Source organism: Podarcis gaigeae, assembly GCF_964106915.1.
Source record: "Podarcis gaigeae genome assembly, chromosome: 1".
NCBI lineage: Eukaryota > Metazoa > Chordata > Lepidosauria > Squamata > Lacertidae > Podarcis > Podarcis gaigeae.
Genome location: NC_139678.1, coordinates 41,150,832 through 41,169,771, shown reverse-complemented (window position 1 = coordinate 41,169,771; position 18,940 = coordinate 41,150,832). Strand labels below are relative to the sequence as shown.

General features: G+C 41.2%; 1 protein-coding gene across 1 annotated transcript in view; it reads right to left on the bottom strand.

Moving 5' to 3' along the window:
- The window catches only part of RYR3 (ryanodine receptor 3), a 265,043-nt gene that overhangs the window by 80,385 nt on the left and 165,718 nt on the right, over positions 1-18,940 (bottom strand). The window contains exons 47-60 of the mRNA XM_083743873.1: positions 16,602-16,771; positions 14,945-15,165; positions 13,206-13,296; positions 12,787-12,927; positions 12,191-12,372; positions 10,789-10,867; positions 8,626-8,715; positions 8,209-8,355; positions 7,094-7,156; positions 6,587-6,662; positions 6,232-6,355; positions 4,547-4,662; positions 2,942-3,009; positions 2,023-2,144 (exon numbers count right to left, since the gene is read on the bottom strand). Coding sequence (XP_083599999.1) covers positions 2,023-2,144; positions 2,942-3,009; positions 4,547-4,662; positions 6,232-6,355; positions 6,587-6,662; positions 7,094-7,156; positions 8,209-8,355; positions 8,626-8,715; positions 10,789-10,867; positions 12,191-12,372; positions 12,787-12,927; positions 13,206-13,296; positions 14,945-15,165; positions 16,602-16,771 — 1,690 coding nt within the window. The remainder of the gene's footprint in view (positions 1-2,022; positions 2,145-2,941; positions 3,010-4,546; positions 4,663-6,231; positions 6,356-6,586; positions 6,663-7,093; positions 7,157-8,208; positions 8,356-8,625; positions 8,716-10,788; positions 10,868-12,190; positions 12,373-12,786; positions 12,928-13,205; positions 13,297-14,944; positions 15,166-16,601; positions 16,772-18,940) is intronic.

The window sequence follows — 18,940 nt, the reverse complement described above, 5'->3', positions numbered from 1 at the left end:
ACATTAGTAGCTCATGGTTGACACCAGCTTTCGACAAAGGAAGGTAGTGACGTTCCAGTGCTCTGAGGTTTGGATTAATCAAGTACGCAGTTTAAAAAGCTGTAGGAGAATGGCTGGATTAAGAAACCCACCATTATTCAGTCTCCCCCCTTCCTGGGGGGCAGTTTAAATGTCCCCTGGATTTCCCTCTTCAGTAAGATCTATACACCTGTCTGAGATGTCTTCCCCCAAACCTCCTGTAAAAAGGAGCATGGTGGATTCATCACAAGGACTACATTAACAGTAGGTAGACTGTACCCATAGGGAGAACAATTCCGTTTACAGTTATCTGTAACTGTCTCCATGGTATTAGAGCTAAAGGAAAAGCACAATACATCAGTCTTCAAAGAGTGAAGCTGTCAATTCCTTTGATTTTCATTGCACTTCATTCCTTATTTTTGTCAGACACCTTTTTCATTGCTCAGACAACCACTCTCTATACCCAGGACAGAATGATTTGCCATCAATAATGGATGGCAGTAGAAGTCAACACTTAAGATTTTACCCGCTGATCAGGGATGGTGAATCTGCGGCCCTCCATATGTTGCTGGATATAACTACAGTCTTCTCTATGGCCATCATGGTTGGGGCTGATGGGAGTTGCTGTCCAACAACATTCAGAGGGTCACGTGTTGCCCATCTCTGCCCTAGATGCTGATATGCTTTTAGACACAAGTCGAATAAATCAACCCTCCCGAATTGGATCCAGGCAGCTCCTGGAGGGATGTCAGAATGTCAACTTGTTTTGTATGTGGCTGACTACTCTATCACCTCTTCAGCAGTGAGTCCCAAAACAAACAAACAAAAACCTAAGATAGCAACTTTACTAACTAGCTAAAACTAGTCATGGGGAAGAGTCAAGAAAACAGCAACAACCCATACCTTGGAAAGTAATGGATACCATGCTACCTCTAGGTGAGGATGGACAATATTTGAGAGGGCTCCCTCTCCCAACAGAGGTTCTGGAAGCCTTTGGAACCTCTGAATCTTTGAGGTAGATAGGAGGACTCACCCACAAGGATGTCCTCCTTCCATGAGCAAAAACCAAAACCATGAATAAACAACAACATAGGATTCTAAAGAATAAATAATACCAGGAAAGATTGGATAGTATTTTAATGGACTTACAAACAGAAAGTGAGAAACCAAAAGCAACATATTTGCATTTTAGAAAAATGTCTGATAAAGTGTTCTATATATAATACTGAACATGAGCAATAAAATCAGTATATTGTGAATGAAAACACTTAGATAAAATTTGAGAATTATATCCAGATTAAAACGTCACTGAAAGTGAAACGTTTGGAAAAATCTTATTTAGTATCTTAAAAAAAATCTATTTAGAAAACAAAGAAACAAACCTATCTCCCCCAGGATAATAATTTGAAGGAAAGACAAGAGAATCAGTGAGAAAATCAATAATGTAGAGAAATAAATAAAAATGACAGAATTCTTAACCAGCAAGAAAGGGGCTTAAAAGGAGTTTTACTTCTTTTTGTAATTACATTTCTAACTAAATTGACACAAAAGATATGTATATAAAGTTATTCATGTTATTTTTCATGTTATTGTTCTATTATCAGCATCACTAGAGTGTAAGGTGACTGTATGAAGAGGCACATGTGTGACCACTCAATGTAGACTAATATAATAATAATAATATAATAATAATAATTTGTACCCCGCCCATCTGGCTGGGTTTCCCCAGCCACTCTGGGCGGCTTCCAACAAGATGAAAAATACTTTAAAATGTCACACATTAAAAACTTCCCTGAACAGGGCTGCCTTCAGATGTCTTCTAAATGTTAGGTAGTTTATCTCTTTGACATCTGATGATATAATTAAAATACAAGTTTGGATTATTAAAAAAAACTGGCTAGAGTTCTAAGGATATATGAAATAAATATTTTAAAGAGCCTAATACCTTTATTATATCATGATTTTTCCAGTGTCATAGACTGTATTTTTTTCTTACTTACATACCTTGCTACCATTTCTTTTTCTTTATTTGAAGCATATCCACTACTGCTGAGCGGCTTAGTTGGGGAGGAGAGGAAATACAGGCAATGGTTGGTAAAATACTGGTCAACTAGTGGAAGCAGAACCTAGGGAATTCAGATAAAAAGTTTTAGCTTTAACTTGTAAAAAGGATAAAGTTAACTTTTTTTAAAGTGAAATTTAAACAGTTAGCAATTCCTTTAACTTTTAACTTGTTAATTAACTAATTAATTCCCATGATGGCATTTATTCTTTTTTCAGTCTATATCTTACTTTACACCCTTCCTTCATACCTCTCCACTTCCTGTTCCTTATCTACCCGTCATATTTCTCAGTGATTAGTGAGGTTTTAATCCCAGACAAAATTAAAATTCTCTCTCACAGAAATCAGACGGCAACCAGGGTGGTTCTTCAGTCTGAATGAATAGAATGCAACCTATTTTGGATGAGGTTTCACTCTCCTTGAAGAAGAAGGTGAGCTGCTTGAGGGTACTACTGGATCCTACACTGTCATTGGAGGTGCAAGTGTCCCTCCATCACTGCTTAACTTAAACTTCCACCATTGTTTTAAACCACCACTATTCCCCTCTTGGTGTCCCTCCCTTCTTGCTCCCATGCCATGGCCACTGCTGTTGTATAAACCTGCCTTCACTTTGCCCTCCAACCCTGCCTCAACATCATCTAAATCCAAGACTGTGATGAGGCACTACAAATCTTCCAATGCGGGCTGCATGATGGCAGCCCTACATTGAGAGAGAGGGAGAGGGAGAGGGAGAGCACTAACCAATTTTCAATACCAATTTATTTGGGTTTCTTTACAAAATCTCAACATTAATACATACTATATTCTTGCATTACTGTGAAAGTTAAAGTAGTTCATTTGTTTTTTAATGTAACAACTCACTTTGGCAAAGAACTTAATTTCTTGGTCATGTGGTGATTTCTCAGTTTTTCCACTGGTGACAATAGCTTCTGGAGAGAAACAATAAAATGGTAAATAACACTGGGCAAAAATATCAATTTACATCTTCCATGAGCTTTTGAAATACATGAAGTCAAAATTTCAGAATCACCAACCACATCATCTATATAGGAACAGAAGAGGCAACTATGTGCTCCTATTTAGTGATCATCTCCATTTAGGCGAACGTGATAAATGATAAAGCTGCTTAAGATCTTGTGGATGCTGAAGATGAAGTGAGAAAGTCCATCTGTGTGTGCTCAACTCCTATTTTTGAATCCCCCCCCAAAAATGAGTTTTTTCCTTTTCTTTTTTTGAAATGGTTTTTCATTTAAGTGCTGCTTCATTTATGTGAAGCACAAATAACTTTTTGGCATCATGTAATCACAGTCGGGGAATCACTGGAACAGGCAAGAACAAACCCAAGATATATTTTTTAATGACAGATTTTAGGAGAGTATTAGGGTGCCTCTTTTTAGGGTGAGATATGGACCATAAGTTACAGGTTTGGCAAAAAGAACTATTGGATCACCTGAAGCGTAGATTTAGAAGTGGGATGCTGGGGACAGTGGATTGGGTAAATCCTCTCACATGACCACAGGCCATCATCATCATCATATATTCTGCTGTTTTTATAATGTTTTAACCTTCTCTTAATTTTATACTTCTTACTGAATTTTGTTGTTTTAATGTTGTAAAGCACTCTGGAATCAATTGATAAAGTATGGTATACAAATTTCAAAAATAAAAATTGCACTTGGGTGGCCATACTAACTCAAATGAAGAATCAGTAACATGCCTAACTTCACCCTCCTGTTCTCCACACTATTCAACATTGCTGTGAAAGGAGCTTCTTAAATGTGAAGTTAAGGGTAAGGGAGCATCCCTTTTTTCTTTCTTGAAAGACATGTGTGAACACAAAAGATCACAAAGCTCGTGTGTACATAATTCCCTTGAAGATGCTTGGCTAGCATCTTCACCCACCATCAAAGCTTCTCTCTTCCCTCCTGAGGCAGAAGATGGGGAAGTAGAAGCAGCAGTTGAAAAAGCTCCAAGCACCCTTGCCCCTCCTGGGAGCAGCATTCTGTAGGGAAACTAGTGCTGAGGACCCATTCTTCTGTTGGAAAGAGCACAGAGTGATCTTTTCTCACTGGGGACTCTGCATTAACAGTTTGTGCACTATCCCTTTGAGGAAAAAAGCACCATGTGGCTGGGACTGGCATTTTCTGTAGGACATTCACTCTGGACAAAGGATGTTCCCTCAAAGGGAAAGCCACATTAAGGGTGCCTGTCATGGCCACCTCTCCTTTCCCTTTCTCTTGCCCAGATACGTGTGGGGTGGTGGGCTCAGGAAGATAGGGCAGACAGAGGCTGCTTGTGGGTGCTCAATCTGCAAGGTCAAGCAATCCTGCAAACACTTCTGCACAGCAAGGAAGGATCAAAACCCTGCACAGTCCATGCCACTTCACAAGGAAATGACAACAATAGGGAATGTAACTGAATTAGGGTAAAATCTGCCTTTCTGATTAGTAGCCTACAGAAACTTACCTAAATGTGCAATGAATTCTTGAGCAGAGTCAACGTATTTGAGAATCTTCTTCAGAAATTTATAGGCAAACCTCTTTTCCATGGATGAAGCGTCCATCTCCATGCCACTTAAGCCTCTAGTAAAAAGAAGCATGTTTGCTTAATATTAATGACTTCAAACTGAGCTACCTTATCATATTGTACATGTTACTTTTGAAACATTATTTGAAATTGCCCATTTTTTAGGGTTGCAGCTTCTAAGTGGGAAAAGGATACCATTCATTTACCATAAATGCATTTTTGAGGGGGCCCTAAAATGTTGAACTGAAAATGTTGACATGCATAGGCAAAGCTGAGAAACTGTCAATGCTCTGGGTAGATTGGCACATGGAGATAGACCTTGGTGGAATCTGCTGAAGCCAGCTAGTTATGACTCCCCAAGGAAGATCAACGTTTCCATACAAAAAATTCAGTATGTTACAAACTTGTTCAAGAACTTCAAATCCAATATCACCTGCCATGTGCACCCTTTCTTTGGAACAATAAACACCTGAAAACCTCTGTTCTGAGGTTACTTGCTTGACTGCAGCTATCTGAAGAAGATGACCTATGGCCGCTTGCATCAATTTCTGTTTCTCTGGATTTCTGATTATCATGTGAAGTGACTTGGCAGAATGGTTTGAAATTCTATCCAATATCCTTGACATAATTCTTCACCCAGTGAGGAAATTTGCTTGCTTCTCATCTGGTAGCAACATGAAGCAACCCGCATCCCCAATGGTGGCGATGGAGAATCAAAATTGATTTTGCTGCATTCCTCCTCTGGATGGTATAACATCCGGGAATCCTGAACTAGGCTGCTGCTCTCTAGACTGAAATCTGGACTACCCCCGGGAAGGAAAACTGGACCAAATATCAAGGTCTCTGAATCCGGATTGTAAGGAATGACTAATTTGATATGGATGGTATCATTAAAACAAATTTTGCTGTTTCATTACTGGAGTGCAGAAGGCATGACCTTCTTCTTACCTTTCAATATATAACTCAGAGCCTCTTCACCCAACAATTTCTTCCCAACGTATGGAGCTCAGACCAGATGTCAATTTGCATCTGTCTCTCAATGACAGAGCCATAGGATGCATCTAGCCACAATCTCACCAACAGGGAGGAACTGATCGACAGTACTGGGAACCTTAGGAGGAAGTAATCACACCCTTTTGGGTTTCATGATATGGAGGCAAGGGGAAGCTGAGTGTAGCTGGAAATGCACTCTGGACTTTAAGAAGGCCAATTTTGAAAAAGCTGAAAGAACTACTGGGAAAGGCCCCATAGTCAAAAATACTCAAAGCGAAGGGGATTCAGGATGGATGGGAGTTTCTTAAAGGTGAAATATTGAAGGCACAAATGCAGACAATTCCAACAAGTAAGAAAAGTGGGAGGCATCTAAAGAATATGGTATGGCTTCATAAGGAGCTTACAGATGAGCCGAGATTTAAGAAGGGCATGGAAGAAAGGTTCAACCATGAAGAAAGAGTATACATGAGTAGCCAACAAGGTCAAGTGGGCCAAAGCTCAAAATGAGCCCAGGATTGCAAGAGAGGTTAAAAATGATTGGGAAAAGGTTTATTTGGCTATGTTCAAAGCAAGAGAAATAAAACAAAAAACTTGGGCAACACAAGTTATTTACACAGTGATATACAACTTGCCTGGATATGACAATGCCATTCACTAGAAGAAATTTAAACAGTTCTTGTGCTTTCTCCCTATCCCGAGACTTTTCTTTGGCTGTCAAAGTGTCATAAGGTACTAATAAAGGATGACTACCTCCACCTATGGTAAGATGAGAGAAGTGTTAATATTTACAATAGGAATTGACAGACAACCTAAGGCTGTGATCGTCATTTTGTCTACTTAGAGGTAAGTCCCATTGAATTCCATTGATCTTACTCCCAAGTAAGTGGGTTTAGGATTGCAGCCTAAGGCTATTCTTATCATGTCATCTGTATTTTCAGATATTCCCCTACTGAATATCAGGTTTCACACAAAACATTTCAGTCTTACCTTTACTTTCCAATTCAGTTTTCTTCTTTTTAGCCCAAATGTTATGATAGTTTTCTGCTATCACTTCAACCATTCCCTGTATCACCACCAAATCAAGAAGGAATAATCCAAAATCAAAAGAAATACAATTTTTCAGAAATATATATTATAGTATTTAAATATATCATTTATAGTAAATGTTAAGCTGGGAAGGAGGAATACCTAATGAGGGCATCTGCTTAGGGAAAGGCTATTTCTGTCTCCCAATGCTTTGTTACATAGATGGAGTCAGGGCAGATAATACCATAAAGGATGCCCTTTATGGCTCATGGTGCAGGTCCTAGGAAAATGAGGACCTATTTATGTTGGATGTGGTTTGTTTGAAATGCCTTATGGTTATGATACTTTCTGTTCTGTGGCTAGAGCACAGTACTTTTGAACATAAGGACACTCTCTTGTTGGCCCTTTTTGCTCTTATTTAAGTATGAATAGGTGTTTTCCTACATTTTTGAATAGCCTCATACAAACCTGGATTTCTCTGGAGAGTACAACATTTGAAAGATCAAGTGGTGCTGGGTTGTATCCATTTCCCTATTATTAAAAGGAAGAATTAGTGGTTGTTGTTGTTTTTTTGCATATTTAGATTCTTTACATGTCAATCTATATTGAATGAAGTTATTTTAAGGATGCAAAATGCCTGATGCTAAGTGTTATTAAAAACTTAAATTAGGGTGAAATTCAGTTAGTACCATAGTACTCGTGGAAAGGTTTTTGATCCAGTGGAAGCATCGTTGAATGCAGCAGGAGAGCAGATTTTTGCCAATATCCTGCAGTCCCCACCATCCCCTGAAAATCAGCTCCAGAGTGTTGGGGAATTCTCTAGAACAGGGCGGAAGGTGGCATGGAAGCCTGGAAGAAGCCATGTTTCTTCAGACCCTGACAAGCTAAATCCCTGCCACTACAGTGAAAGAGAGGCTTGCTGAGGGCCTATACAACTGCTGACACACAAGACCAATGAAGTGGAAAGGAGTATGATGAACTCAAATTTACACCACTGCACCAGAAAGATGTGTCTTCGTGGAGCCATGTTCTACAGGTGTGAGTGCTAAGTCCACAGATTCCTGTGCAATATCATGGGGTCGGACTGCCTAGTGTAGATGACAGCGTACAGCTGTCACCCAACCTGCATGGGAGCAAGGCAGGAAGGAAGCTAGGGGTTCTGTCCTCCCACAGCAAGGTAAGATCTATCTAGTTTGCATATTCCTCCCTGTGGAGCAAGTGGGAGGGAAAATAGCATTCTATTAAAAACTGTATTGTGTTAAAAAAAACTTTCCTCACAAATAAGGGCTGAGTCACCTGATCATTAGATATGAAAAAGTCACAATAAATTGGCAACTGGAACAATTTGCCATGGGGAATTGCTATTGCGAATGTTCCAACATGCTCTCCATCTCAGAGTGTGGCAAGCAATATTCTTAACACATTTCACAGGATTGGTTCACCACACTAATATTTCTACAAAGGTGCTTTTTTTAAAAAATAAAAAAATAAAAAAAGCAAAACAGAAATAGCATTAGTTTGCAGGGAGAAAAATGCACTCATATTTTTCTCTAGTCTTTTTTTATAAGAAAGTTCTGCCTTACTTGGCTGGACTGTGATATGCTACGGAGCTTTTCGCTTTCACGTTGTTGTACCATTGAATCTCCTTCTTTTGTCCTTTCTAGGCTCCATCCCATTGCTAACATGGTTTTAAGAGATTCTCTGGCAGGCCATCGATAGATTTCCTTTTCCTTAAAAAATATATATATACAAATTCTGTAACATTTCACCTAGAATAAATCTAAACTGAAGTATTGTACAAAGGTCATCTCACTGTATAAAATTTGGAAAGCTAAACTTAACATGATTTGGATTTAAATCTTGTCATATTTTAACGCTTATTAAAAAGATGCACCTTGCAGCATCGGTGATATTCACGTATTAATGAAACATGCAAACAAAACATGCACACAAAATCTGTTGTTTCATTAAATAATGCAGTTTGATCTTTCCTTTATTACCTTTTCAGTCAGTGTTTTAAAAGGCCTCATTAAAGGATGTGTCTTCACATTTTCATCGAGTGAAGATGCATACTTCCACCCACTATTATTCTGAAACAGACACATAATTCACACAACAGCTGATGGAACAAATTATCTGGGATGGCCACTATAATAAATTGCTTTTTTTTAAAAAAAAGAAAAAGGACTAAATGAAGTAGCTTAGAAAATGGCAAGAGGCAAGAACCAAAACTCCATGTTCAGATCCAAATATGATACTGCCTAGTTTTCCGGATGCTAAATACAAAACGAAGCTATTAGCACTGTGCTTTGAGTGAATATTTTGGCACAACTGCACATGTATCCCAGTTTTTTTGGAGATAGCTCCATTCCCACCATACACAGAATGAAGAAACAGATCCACCACAAAAATAAAATGGAAAGAAAATCTCCACAAAATTATTGTCTAAATCATACGCCTGATAAGATTGGAGAAATATTTTCATGTGAACGGGAAGAACATAGACACATAGGATTTCTGCAATTCTGTGCTTTGCATGTTCAGACCCAGAGACCTCCCCCCTAAATAAATACACACATGACTAAAATTTTAGTTTTTGTTTTTGGCAGAATTTAGGCCACAACTTTATTGATTACAGAAAAGTGAATGGTAGCATAGGTTCTGGTTCGACTAGCTCCCTACACCGTTGCAGGTAGCACTGACCCAGAGCTCTATCATAGGTCAGTCAAGGGTGAACACCTGAGGTAGGTGAAAAGCCTGGGAACAGATTCTGTTCACTCCCCAGATGCTCCCCTGGACTCAGGCACGGGCACAACCCCCTCTCATGGGTTGACCAAACCAAGTCCCTGGATTCCTTTAACAGAATACCATTCACATAGGGATGGTGAGGCTGTTCTCCCAATCTTATCACATGAACCAGTGCCTATCTGCAACCTTACAAGTTGTGACGATTTGCTACGCAGCAGGTGAAACCCAAATGGCAACTGCCAACCAGCCAAGTGGGGAAAATTCCTGCCATGCCCCTGTCCCAACGACAGACGACACACGTCGGCGTAGAAAGGTCAATCGCAAAATGCCCTAAATATAGGGAGAGGTAGGTGAGTGTTCCGTTTGCACGAACCGAAAGAGAATCTCTGGGTCATGTACAAGAGATTAAATAGGTCCCACCAACTCTTTAGACTGCACCCCATTGGCCAGATTACACCCAGCAATGAGGGACCCACCACTCAGGCGTTGTGGCTATCTAATAGACCCAGCCACAACCAGGAGGTCAATCTCCAGGTCTCACCACAACACATGCCCTCTTTTAGGGAGGACATGATTTCTGGAGCTGCTGGGTTCTGTGTCATTGTGTAGATACATTTAGGTAAAGGTAAAGGACTCCTGGACAGTTAAGTCCAGTCAAAGGTGACTATGGGATTGTAGTGTTCATCTCGCTTTCAGGCGGAAGGAGCCAGCGTTTGTCCACAGACAGCGTTCCATGTCATGTGGCCAGCATGACTAAACCGCTTCTGGAGCAACAGAACACCCTGATGGAAACCAGAGCACACGGAAAGGCTGTTTACCTTCCCATCACAGTGGTACCTACTGAATTTATCTACTTGCACTAGCGTGCTTTCGAACTGCTTGGTTGGCAGGAGCTGGGACAGAGCAACGGGACCTCACTCCGCCGCGGGGATTCGAACCGCCAACATTCTGATCGGCAAGCCCAAGGGGCTCAAGTGGTTTAGACCACAGCGCCACCCACATCCCAATACATGTACTTCCAGTTCACATAGTATTATTATCTGCACATTTCCATGTATGTAAACAAGCTAAAATGTTATGATTTCCCACTACTAGTTAAAAGTTAAGGTATTGCTAAGGACACAGACTATTTCAGGTTGAGTCAATTTATGAGGAAATTGCAAGAACCACAGCACTTTATTGCATTCAGAAGCTGCCAGAAGATCCCCAGGTATTTTGAGAGAAAAGAGAAGAGAGGAGAGAGAGAGAGAGAGAGAGAGAGAGAGAGAGAGAAGCATTACTAGACAGTGCTGCTCTGGTATAACAGTCTAGGTGTCTGAAAGGCAAATCTGTCATGGAGATAAATTGGACAGATTTCTAACATTCAACTCTCATTGTCCTTCTTTGACAATTGTCAGATTTATAATAATCCATACCTTGTCACAGGCCCATTTGTCATGTGTATGTTCAGCGTACTTGTTGACAATATACTCCAACTTTTCAGGAAGTGTAAAACTGGAAACACAAAAGAGCAATAAAATTTATTATTTGCTCCAATTAGGCATATATGGATATGCCTATTTACCGTATTTTTTGCCCTAGAGGACGCACTTTTTCCCCTCCAAAAATGAAGGGGAAATCTGTGTGCGCCCTATGGGGCGAATACAGGCTTTCGCTGAAGCATGGAGAGCGAGAGGGGTCGGTGCGCACCGACTCCTCTCGCTCTCCAGGCTTCAGGAAGCTATCAGCAAGCCTAGAGAGCCCGCGGGAGTTCCCGCAGGGCTCCCTAGGCTGCGGATAGCAGCCTGCCGCCCGGCGTGCAGGGCGCCCTGAAGCAGAGCACCCCGTGCGCCGGTAGGCATCCGCAGCGTGGGGAGCCCTGTGGGAGTTCCCGCAGGGCTCCCCATGCTGCAGAGAGCAGCCTGCCGCCTGGCGCGCGGGGCGCCCTGAAGCAGAGCGCCCCGCGTGCCAAGCAGACATCCGCAGCGTGGGGAGCCCTGCGGGAGTTCCGGCAGGGCTCCCCATGCTGCGGATAGCAGCCTGCCGCCCGGCGCGCGCTAAAGCAGAGTGCCCCGCGCTTCGGGCAGACATCAGCCAGCCCCACAAGCTCGGGGGACAGCGGGGAGGCGCAGCGCCGCCATCCCGCTGTTCCCCGACCTGGTTTTAGGGGGGAAATAAAGGTTTCCCCCCCCTTTATTTTCCCCCACAAAAAACTAGGTGTGTCCTATGGGACGGAGCATCCTATGGGACGAAAAATACGGTATATCAATTTCCATGAATAAATATTTTAAAAATTATCTGGTAATGATGACAGTGGTAAAAGGCCTAGATTACGTTGTTAACATATTCTCAAGAACCTATGTTTTCTCATCATGATTCTGTTTACATGCACTAACCAACCAAATAATTGCAATGATGCACCTGGTTGACTTATAATAAGGGGCTGGAGAAGCAAGGAGTCGTTACAGCTTTATACTGTCATGTATGCCTCATTCTCTTTTACTCTCCCCTCACTTTTCCTCCATTTCCACTGGGCTGCTGGGAACAGGCTGCTCTTGCAAGAGGTCTGAATTGATTGCTTGCGTTGGTCTTTCCCCACTCGCTCTTTCCATCACTTGATCCATTTCACATTCTACCCTTCAATCTTTTCCCTCCCAACCATACTTTTCTCCCTCCAGGCTTCATGAAATTAGGCCAGGGCCTGCAGGATAAATACTGCAACCCTTTAGCCACAGGTTCTTTAGCCCTTGTGTTAAAGAGATAGCAAGGCCCCTGGCTAGGCTGGAAAAAGAATCCCAGATTGATTAGTGCATTATGAGTGAGGCACTTATGACTTACTTCACTGTGTTGATAGGTTTGGGATCAAAGTTCCCTTCAGCATCCACTGAAGTCTGTTTTTCTAAAACTGAGGTAATTCGGGTGTCTAAATAATCTGGTGGCAAAGCCCCAGCTATTGCACTTAAACAAGGCAAGGCCATTCGGAAAAGCTCCGGATCATACTTCTGCAGGAGAGATAGGAACTGGTTGGAAAGTCCAATAGAAAAACATGCAAAATATTAGTTAAGGCAACACAGCCATAAAGAAGCAGCATTAGTAGATGCTGATAAATGATGATTTATTTATTTTTTAATTCAGGCACCTAGTAGAAAACCAAACTACATTTATATATTGTTTAACTCAATTGTTTGAAGGCTTTGTTCATAGCTGATTTTTTTAAGACTAAAGAAGTTTTGTCAGTTTATTTGATAATGTAAAAAAAGTCCCAAGGTCTGTTTTCCTGTTGAATCAACAGAGCTCTTAGTGATTAAGTAGGGCATTTTCCTTTCACTAGGTGCATCTTTATAGCATTTAGTGGAAGCAAGCAATTTGTGCTGTGTACAGAAGCACAGGTGTGAATTGTAGTGTCTCTTGCAAATATTACTCTGGACCTTTACCTTATGAGAGAGGGAATCAAATATTCCCCAGAAAAGTTTTTCAGATAAATGTAATTCTTCTTCCGCTGCAATTCCATAATTTCCCCATCCAGAAGGCAAGCAATAATATTTCCAAGATTGCTCATAGTGATTTGTTAGCAGCTGTGAATGACAGAAGAAATAATACATTAAAGAAAACTATCACAACAGTTTTCACTCCTTTTTTAATAGAAAACTCTTAGCAGCTTTGTTTATAATGTAATGGCAAATCTTCTGTTTTAAAGCAATTGCGCTTTAAATTATCTTTGACTAATAAGAAGGCCTTTATTCTTGAAGATGTGCGCTCAGTCAGCCTTCCAAACTGTTTTTGAAATTAAAAGAAAGAAATCTCTCATACTACTAAAAGATGTAATATCCTTAGTAGAAAGAGAAGGATTTACCTTAAGTGACATTTTACAATATTCATTAAGTAAGGGTACATCAAAAACCAGCCGTCGTAATAGCTGCTGTAGCATAGAAGGCCGTAAATGACTAGAATTAAAAAAGAAACTCATAATTAGTAATGTGTACATGTTGATGAAGCTGCAAGGCAATTACACAAATGACTGGAATGCGAGACAAACAGTGCAAGTGTTCTGTAAAACAGATTACCTAAAAGGAAAACAGCAGAGTGATTAGGATCTACTCAGTTATGTTCAATGGAAACATTCTTAAAGGCGGGGCGATATTCCATTGAAGCAATCACATAAGCAGAAAAATTCTGATTCTAATCGTGTCTCATGACAAGAAAAATAGAGAAGGAAAGTTCTATATTACCCACCTCTAAACTGGCCTGTATTTGACCATATGAAAGAAGCAAATTATAATATGATCCTAATTAACTGAATCTAGTGTAGTAGTGAGCAGTGTAACAATCTTGCGTGTGTAACAAAATCTAAGTTACTGGGGGATTTCCCCCTCAAGAAAAGTTCAGAAAGAGACTTCCCATATGTATCTAATTGGTCACTGTGAGAGCAGAATGCTAGACTAGATGGGTCTTTGGGCTGATCCAGAAGGTAAATGGGAAGCATGACAGATTATATCACTGCTATGACTTAGGAGGGTCCTTTAATACTGGAACAAGATTGAAAACGTGCCTAATTTCTTCCTGGTGGGTTTGATGCCCCCACTCATTCATTTATCTCATTGACCTGGGAACACCCATGTAAGCAGAGTTAAGGGTAAGGTGTTGTAGAGGAGAACTATGGGGAAGGAATCTCTAGTAATGGGACGGGTTCCTACCATTAGGCAGAGCAGCACAACCACCTCAGGGGGTAAATGCTTGGGCAGCCGGGGCGGCCAAGATTCAAGTGCCACTCTAGGCAGCTTCTGCATGTGGAAAAGGGAGAGGTGCCACCTTGTCCTTTGGCAGAAAACTGTCAGGCCAATAAAGAGGCACACCAGGGATTCAGCTTTAAAAAACAACAACTCCTCCTCAGAGGTTCTATTTACAATCAAGTGGTATGTAATTTTGTTAAATAAATAAATAAATAAATAAATAAATAAATAAATAAATTTAACCCATCCCTTTATTTAACCTGCAACCTGACATGGGACCTTATGGTGATAGGCAGGTAAAGAAATTGCATGTTTACATCCATTTATGTCTGATTTTCTCTCCTTTAGAGAGGGCTAACTGCCTTCTAGACAACTGGCATCTAATTGCCAAGGAGGCTGTATTCTCCTGCCTATCTAGGATTCTATTGAGAAAGGCCTCCCTTCTGACAAGCTTCCCAGATCACTTTGTTACGCAGCTGCAGTAGCAAATGAATTCCCAACTAACGCTTCCTGCACCTTGATAAATATATAATTTTTGTACATGGTATAATGTGAAGTTCTCATTTGAGGATCAGAATCGATTATCTGTAACACACTTGATATGTTGTGTTGTAGTCAGGCACAATGAATTAATCGTGTATTATTTCCTTGTGTACACTCAGCCTCATTGCTTGCTCTCTTCACCTGAGATTTTTGCTGCATGTAATTTAGAGACCAGCCAGAGAGGTGAATATAACTCTGTTAATAAACCTGTTATAGCACTAAAACCTGTGTGGAGCCAGAGTCAACAGATATACAATAAATTATATTCTAAAGGCAGCGTGTTTATATGAAACAGAAAAAAATATTTATACATACTTACTGGCAGATAGCAAGTAAACATTCTTCAATGGTGTCTCTCTGTGCTTTGGTAAGAGAGCGTCCTTTGGATAGTCGATACATGGTATGAAGTGTGGAATCAATCAGAGAGACATAATGCTCAGTCCCCGAAAAGAGAGAAGCGCACCGTGTGAGTAATGGAAACACAGCTGTACAAATATATCTATTTAGAGCAAGAGCTGTCTCTGTAGTACTCAAAGAAACCTGCATAAAGGACATATAATGTATACATATTACTGCTTGGTCAATGTATATATAGTCTGTTTCAGTTTTGTGCATATGACTTCACTGGTGGCTTGTGCAACTTAGAATCACACGAAGGTGAACCAAACCATGTACAGTGGTGCCTCGCAAGACGAAATTAATCCGTTCTGCGATTTTCTTCGTCTAGCGGTTTTTTCGTCTTGCGAAGCAAGCCCATTGACAGCTTAGCGGATTAGCGCTATTAGCGGTCTAGCGGCTTTTAGTGATCAGCTGAGAAGCGGCTTATCAGCGGAACAGCTGATAAGCGGCTTAGCGCTTAGGGAAAGGGCGGGAAAAAGCGGGGGGGAGCGGGAACTCGCAAGATTTTTTTGTCTTGCGAAGCAACCCCATAGAGAAATTCGTTTAGCGAAGCGCCTCCAAAAACGGAAAACCCTTTCGTCTAGCGGGTTTTTCGTCTTGCGAGGCGTTCGTCTTGCGGGGCACCACTGTATAACAGCAGTCCAAGGGCTGGATAAAACTCCAGTCATTCCAACCTGCCTAGCCTGAAAAAAGAGGGTTTTCAAGCATCTGGAAGGCAACTGTACATGTCTAGAAGTTTGTATTCATCTTGATGGGGCATAGGTGTGTCATTAGAACTAAAACTACACTCTTCATTCATCTTTTCTATTCTACCTGACAAAATTCTCTGTGCGGCCTAAAACTTTACATATCCCTACATCAACAGAGATAGTTCTAGTATTTATATATTCTTCTATATGTTTATATATTACATCTTCCTTACCTGCCAAGTCTCTAACTCTGAATATATTAAGTCTTATATTTCCATTTACACAGTATCACTCCTAACCCAAGATCTGACTCTGGTTGTAAATCCTTGTTAGCATGAACCATGCTTAGTTTGGATGTAGGTCTAAGATGAAACCATGCTTAATGACACTGGGCAGAATTTCTGCTTGAGCAATAAAGACGCATGTAGTCATCAGCCTGGTTTATGATTCCTTGAGCACGTTTAATATTTTGTCTGCACTGGCCTGTTGTAGATTTAATAGAAGAATAAATTTTCTGGGTTTCGCTCAGGTAACAACAGTTAAGCTGTGATTGTTTTTCAATTCCATATGCAGAAATGTTTTATCCTACAGAAAACAAAACTAAGAAGAGGTTTTGTTTTGTTGAATGCTTGGTTGCATTCTCCCTCAATTCCCATAAGGTGAAAATATTTTAGAAGAACACACAGGAATTTGTGAATTTATGGCACCAGTCTTGTGTTATTCATTGATTGTAGCATCATCAAATGAGAGCTAAGAACATAAAACTTTAAGATTTAGTATTTTTTTTTGTTTGTTGACTGTATTTTATAACATCAATGAACAACAAAATTTTACATTATGCATCACTATGAGTACAGTTGTAGATTAAGGTAGTAACAAAATACTCACTGTATCCAATGAGGCACTTGCTCTTAAATCTGGTAAAAATCCAACTTCCAGGAGGTGGAGAAGGAAGCTTTGGTCCTTTATACCATAGACACGATCTAGAAAAAGTACCATGGGTGCCTTATGGTCAGGGCAGAAACTTGCAGACATGTCTGGTTCTGTAACAGTTCCATCTGAAAAGAAATCCAATTATGTCATTGTTCATACAATTTTAGCTTTATATGACTATTCACAAACTCAAATCAAAGTATCCCAGGTCTGCTGGTTTTCATGGTCATATTGTAAAACCTTTAAAATACAACAGGACACAGCAATCTGAATTACCTTGGAAGTGGTGCAGGACTTCAAATTCTAAGAAACAGGGTGGGAGTCTGTGAGACACCATGGGAGGAGGAGAAAATGGTTGGTAAGTTCTCCCCACCCCTTGCATGAAAGTATTGAGCCCTGATTGCTCTGGAGTGTATCACTGACATCTGCAGGTAAGTCCAGCTTGGTTAGGTGCCGCTGTTCAAACTCCACACAGTCAGCTGAAGCCACTTGGGATCCAGATGAAGAACTGGGCCCTGAGAGAGATCTGTTGTGTGAGGTAAGTGCCACAGAGGGGAGACTGCCAGGTGGCGTATCTGAGGGAACCAAGGTCTGCGAGGCCAGAATGGTGTGAAAAGGAGGACTCCCACATGCTCTTCCCTGATCTTTCAATGGACAGTTGGAATGATGGGAAGCGAAGTGAAAGCATAGAGAAGACCTGGTGGCTATGGTGAGAACAGGACATCCCATGTCTCCACTGATGGTGACTGGAATCTGGTAAAGAACGGTGGGAGGTTATGATTCCTGTCTGAGGCAAAGAGGTACACCTGGCATTGGTCAAACTTTGACAGAAGCTGTTGAAAAACTGTAAGATACAGTTGCCATTCCACTTGGTCCATTTTCCTGAGGCTTAGTCAGTCTGTTTGCATGTTTAGGAGACTGGAGATGTGCTTGGCTGTGACTGACTGGACGCTGTGTTCTGCCCAGCTGAAGAAGAGGGATGCTTCTGCCTGAAGCTGCCAAAATTGGGTACCTCCTTGTCTGCTGATGTTGGGTATTGCTGTGGTGGAATCCATGCAGATTAGGATGTTGCTGAGTTGGAGATGAGGAGCAAAGTGTTGTAGGGCAAGGGAGCTGTTAAGAGCTCGAGCCAACTGATGCCCATTGACGCTTTGGTGGGAGACCATAGGCCCTGGATGTTTAGCTCTCCACAGTGAGCTTCCCACCCTGTGAGGCTGGCATCCAAGGGGATCATTGTTCTCGGATGATCACAAAAAGGAGAGCCCTTTACAAGCTGGATCACTCCCCACTATCTCAAGGCTTGGCAGAGGTGGTGGGGCAGTTTGATGTGCAGGTGTCTTGCTTGATGCAATCTTTCTGGTAGGCAGTAGATCCCATTGGAGATGATGGGCACGGTGCTTTGCAAACGGAGTGTCATGCACCATGGAGATGCCCAGAGCTAGAACCCCTGCCATAAAAATGAAATCCACTATATTGGATTTTCTGAAGGTCAGAACCTCAGCTGATCTTTTCCACTCATTCCAGAGAGTAAGAAACTAGGCCTCTGGAGGTTTCCAGTAGGGCCCCCAAGTGGACTAGCTGATTGGCTGAGGTTACCTGGAAGTAAGCTTCTAAAAGGGAAATCTATTGATGTGAGTAGGTTTGGAGATTTTCTTTGATAGATGGAAGACTTTCCATTTTGAATTTCCTGTAGGTTACCAATTGGTTCAGAAATTTTAGGTCCAGAATGGGTTTTCCATGAAGCGCCATGTTTTTTGGGTGCCACGAAGAAGATTGAATAGATGCCAAAGAAGCATTCCTCTGTAGGGACTGGTTCTATTGCAGCTAATTATAGAAGATGGAGTACTGCCCCTTGCATAATAGCAGAGGATTGGTTGATCATAGAATCATATAATTGTAGAGTTGGAAGGGACCCAGCAGTCATCTAGTCCAACCCGCTGCAATGCAAGAATCTCAGGTACAGCATCGATCACAGATGGGCATCCAACTTCTGCTTAGAAACCTCCAAGGAGGTCCACCACCTCTTATAGGAGTCTGTACCACTTGCTGAACAGCTCTTGCTGTCAGAAAGTTCTTGTTGATGCTTACTCAGAATCTTCTTTCTTGTAACTTGAAGCCATTGGTTTGAGTCCTACTCTCCAGACCAGGAGAAAACAAGTTTGTTCCCTCTTCCATATGACAGCCCTTGAGATATTTGAAGATGTCTGAATTGTTAATGAAGTAGTTGATATACTGATATAGTTAGATTTTTTTTTGGGGGGGGGGTTTGCTATGCATTACTGTCTTTACTAATG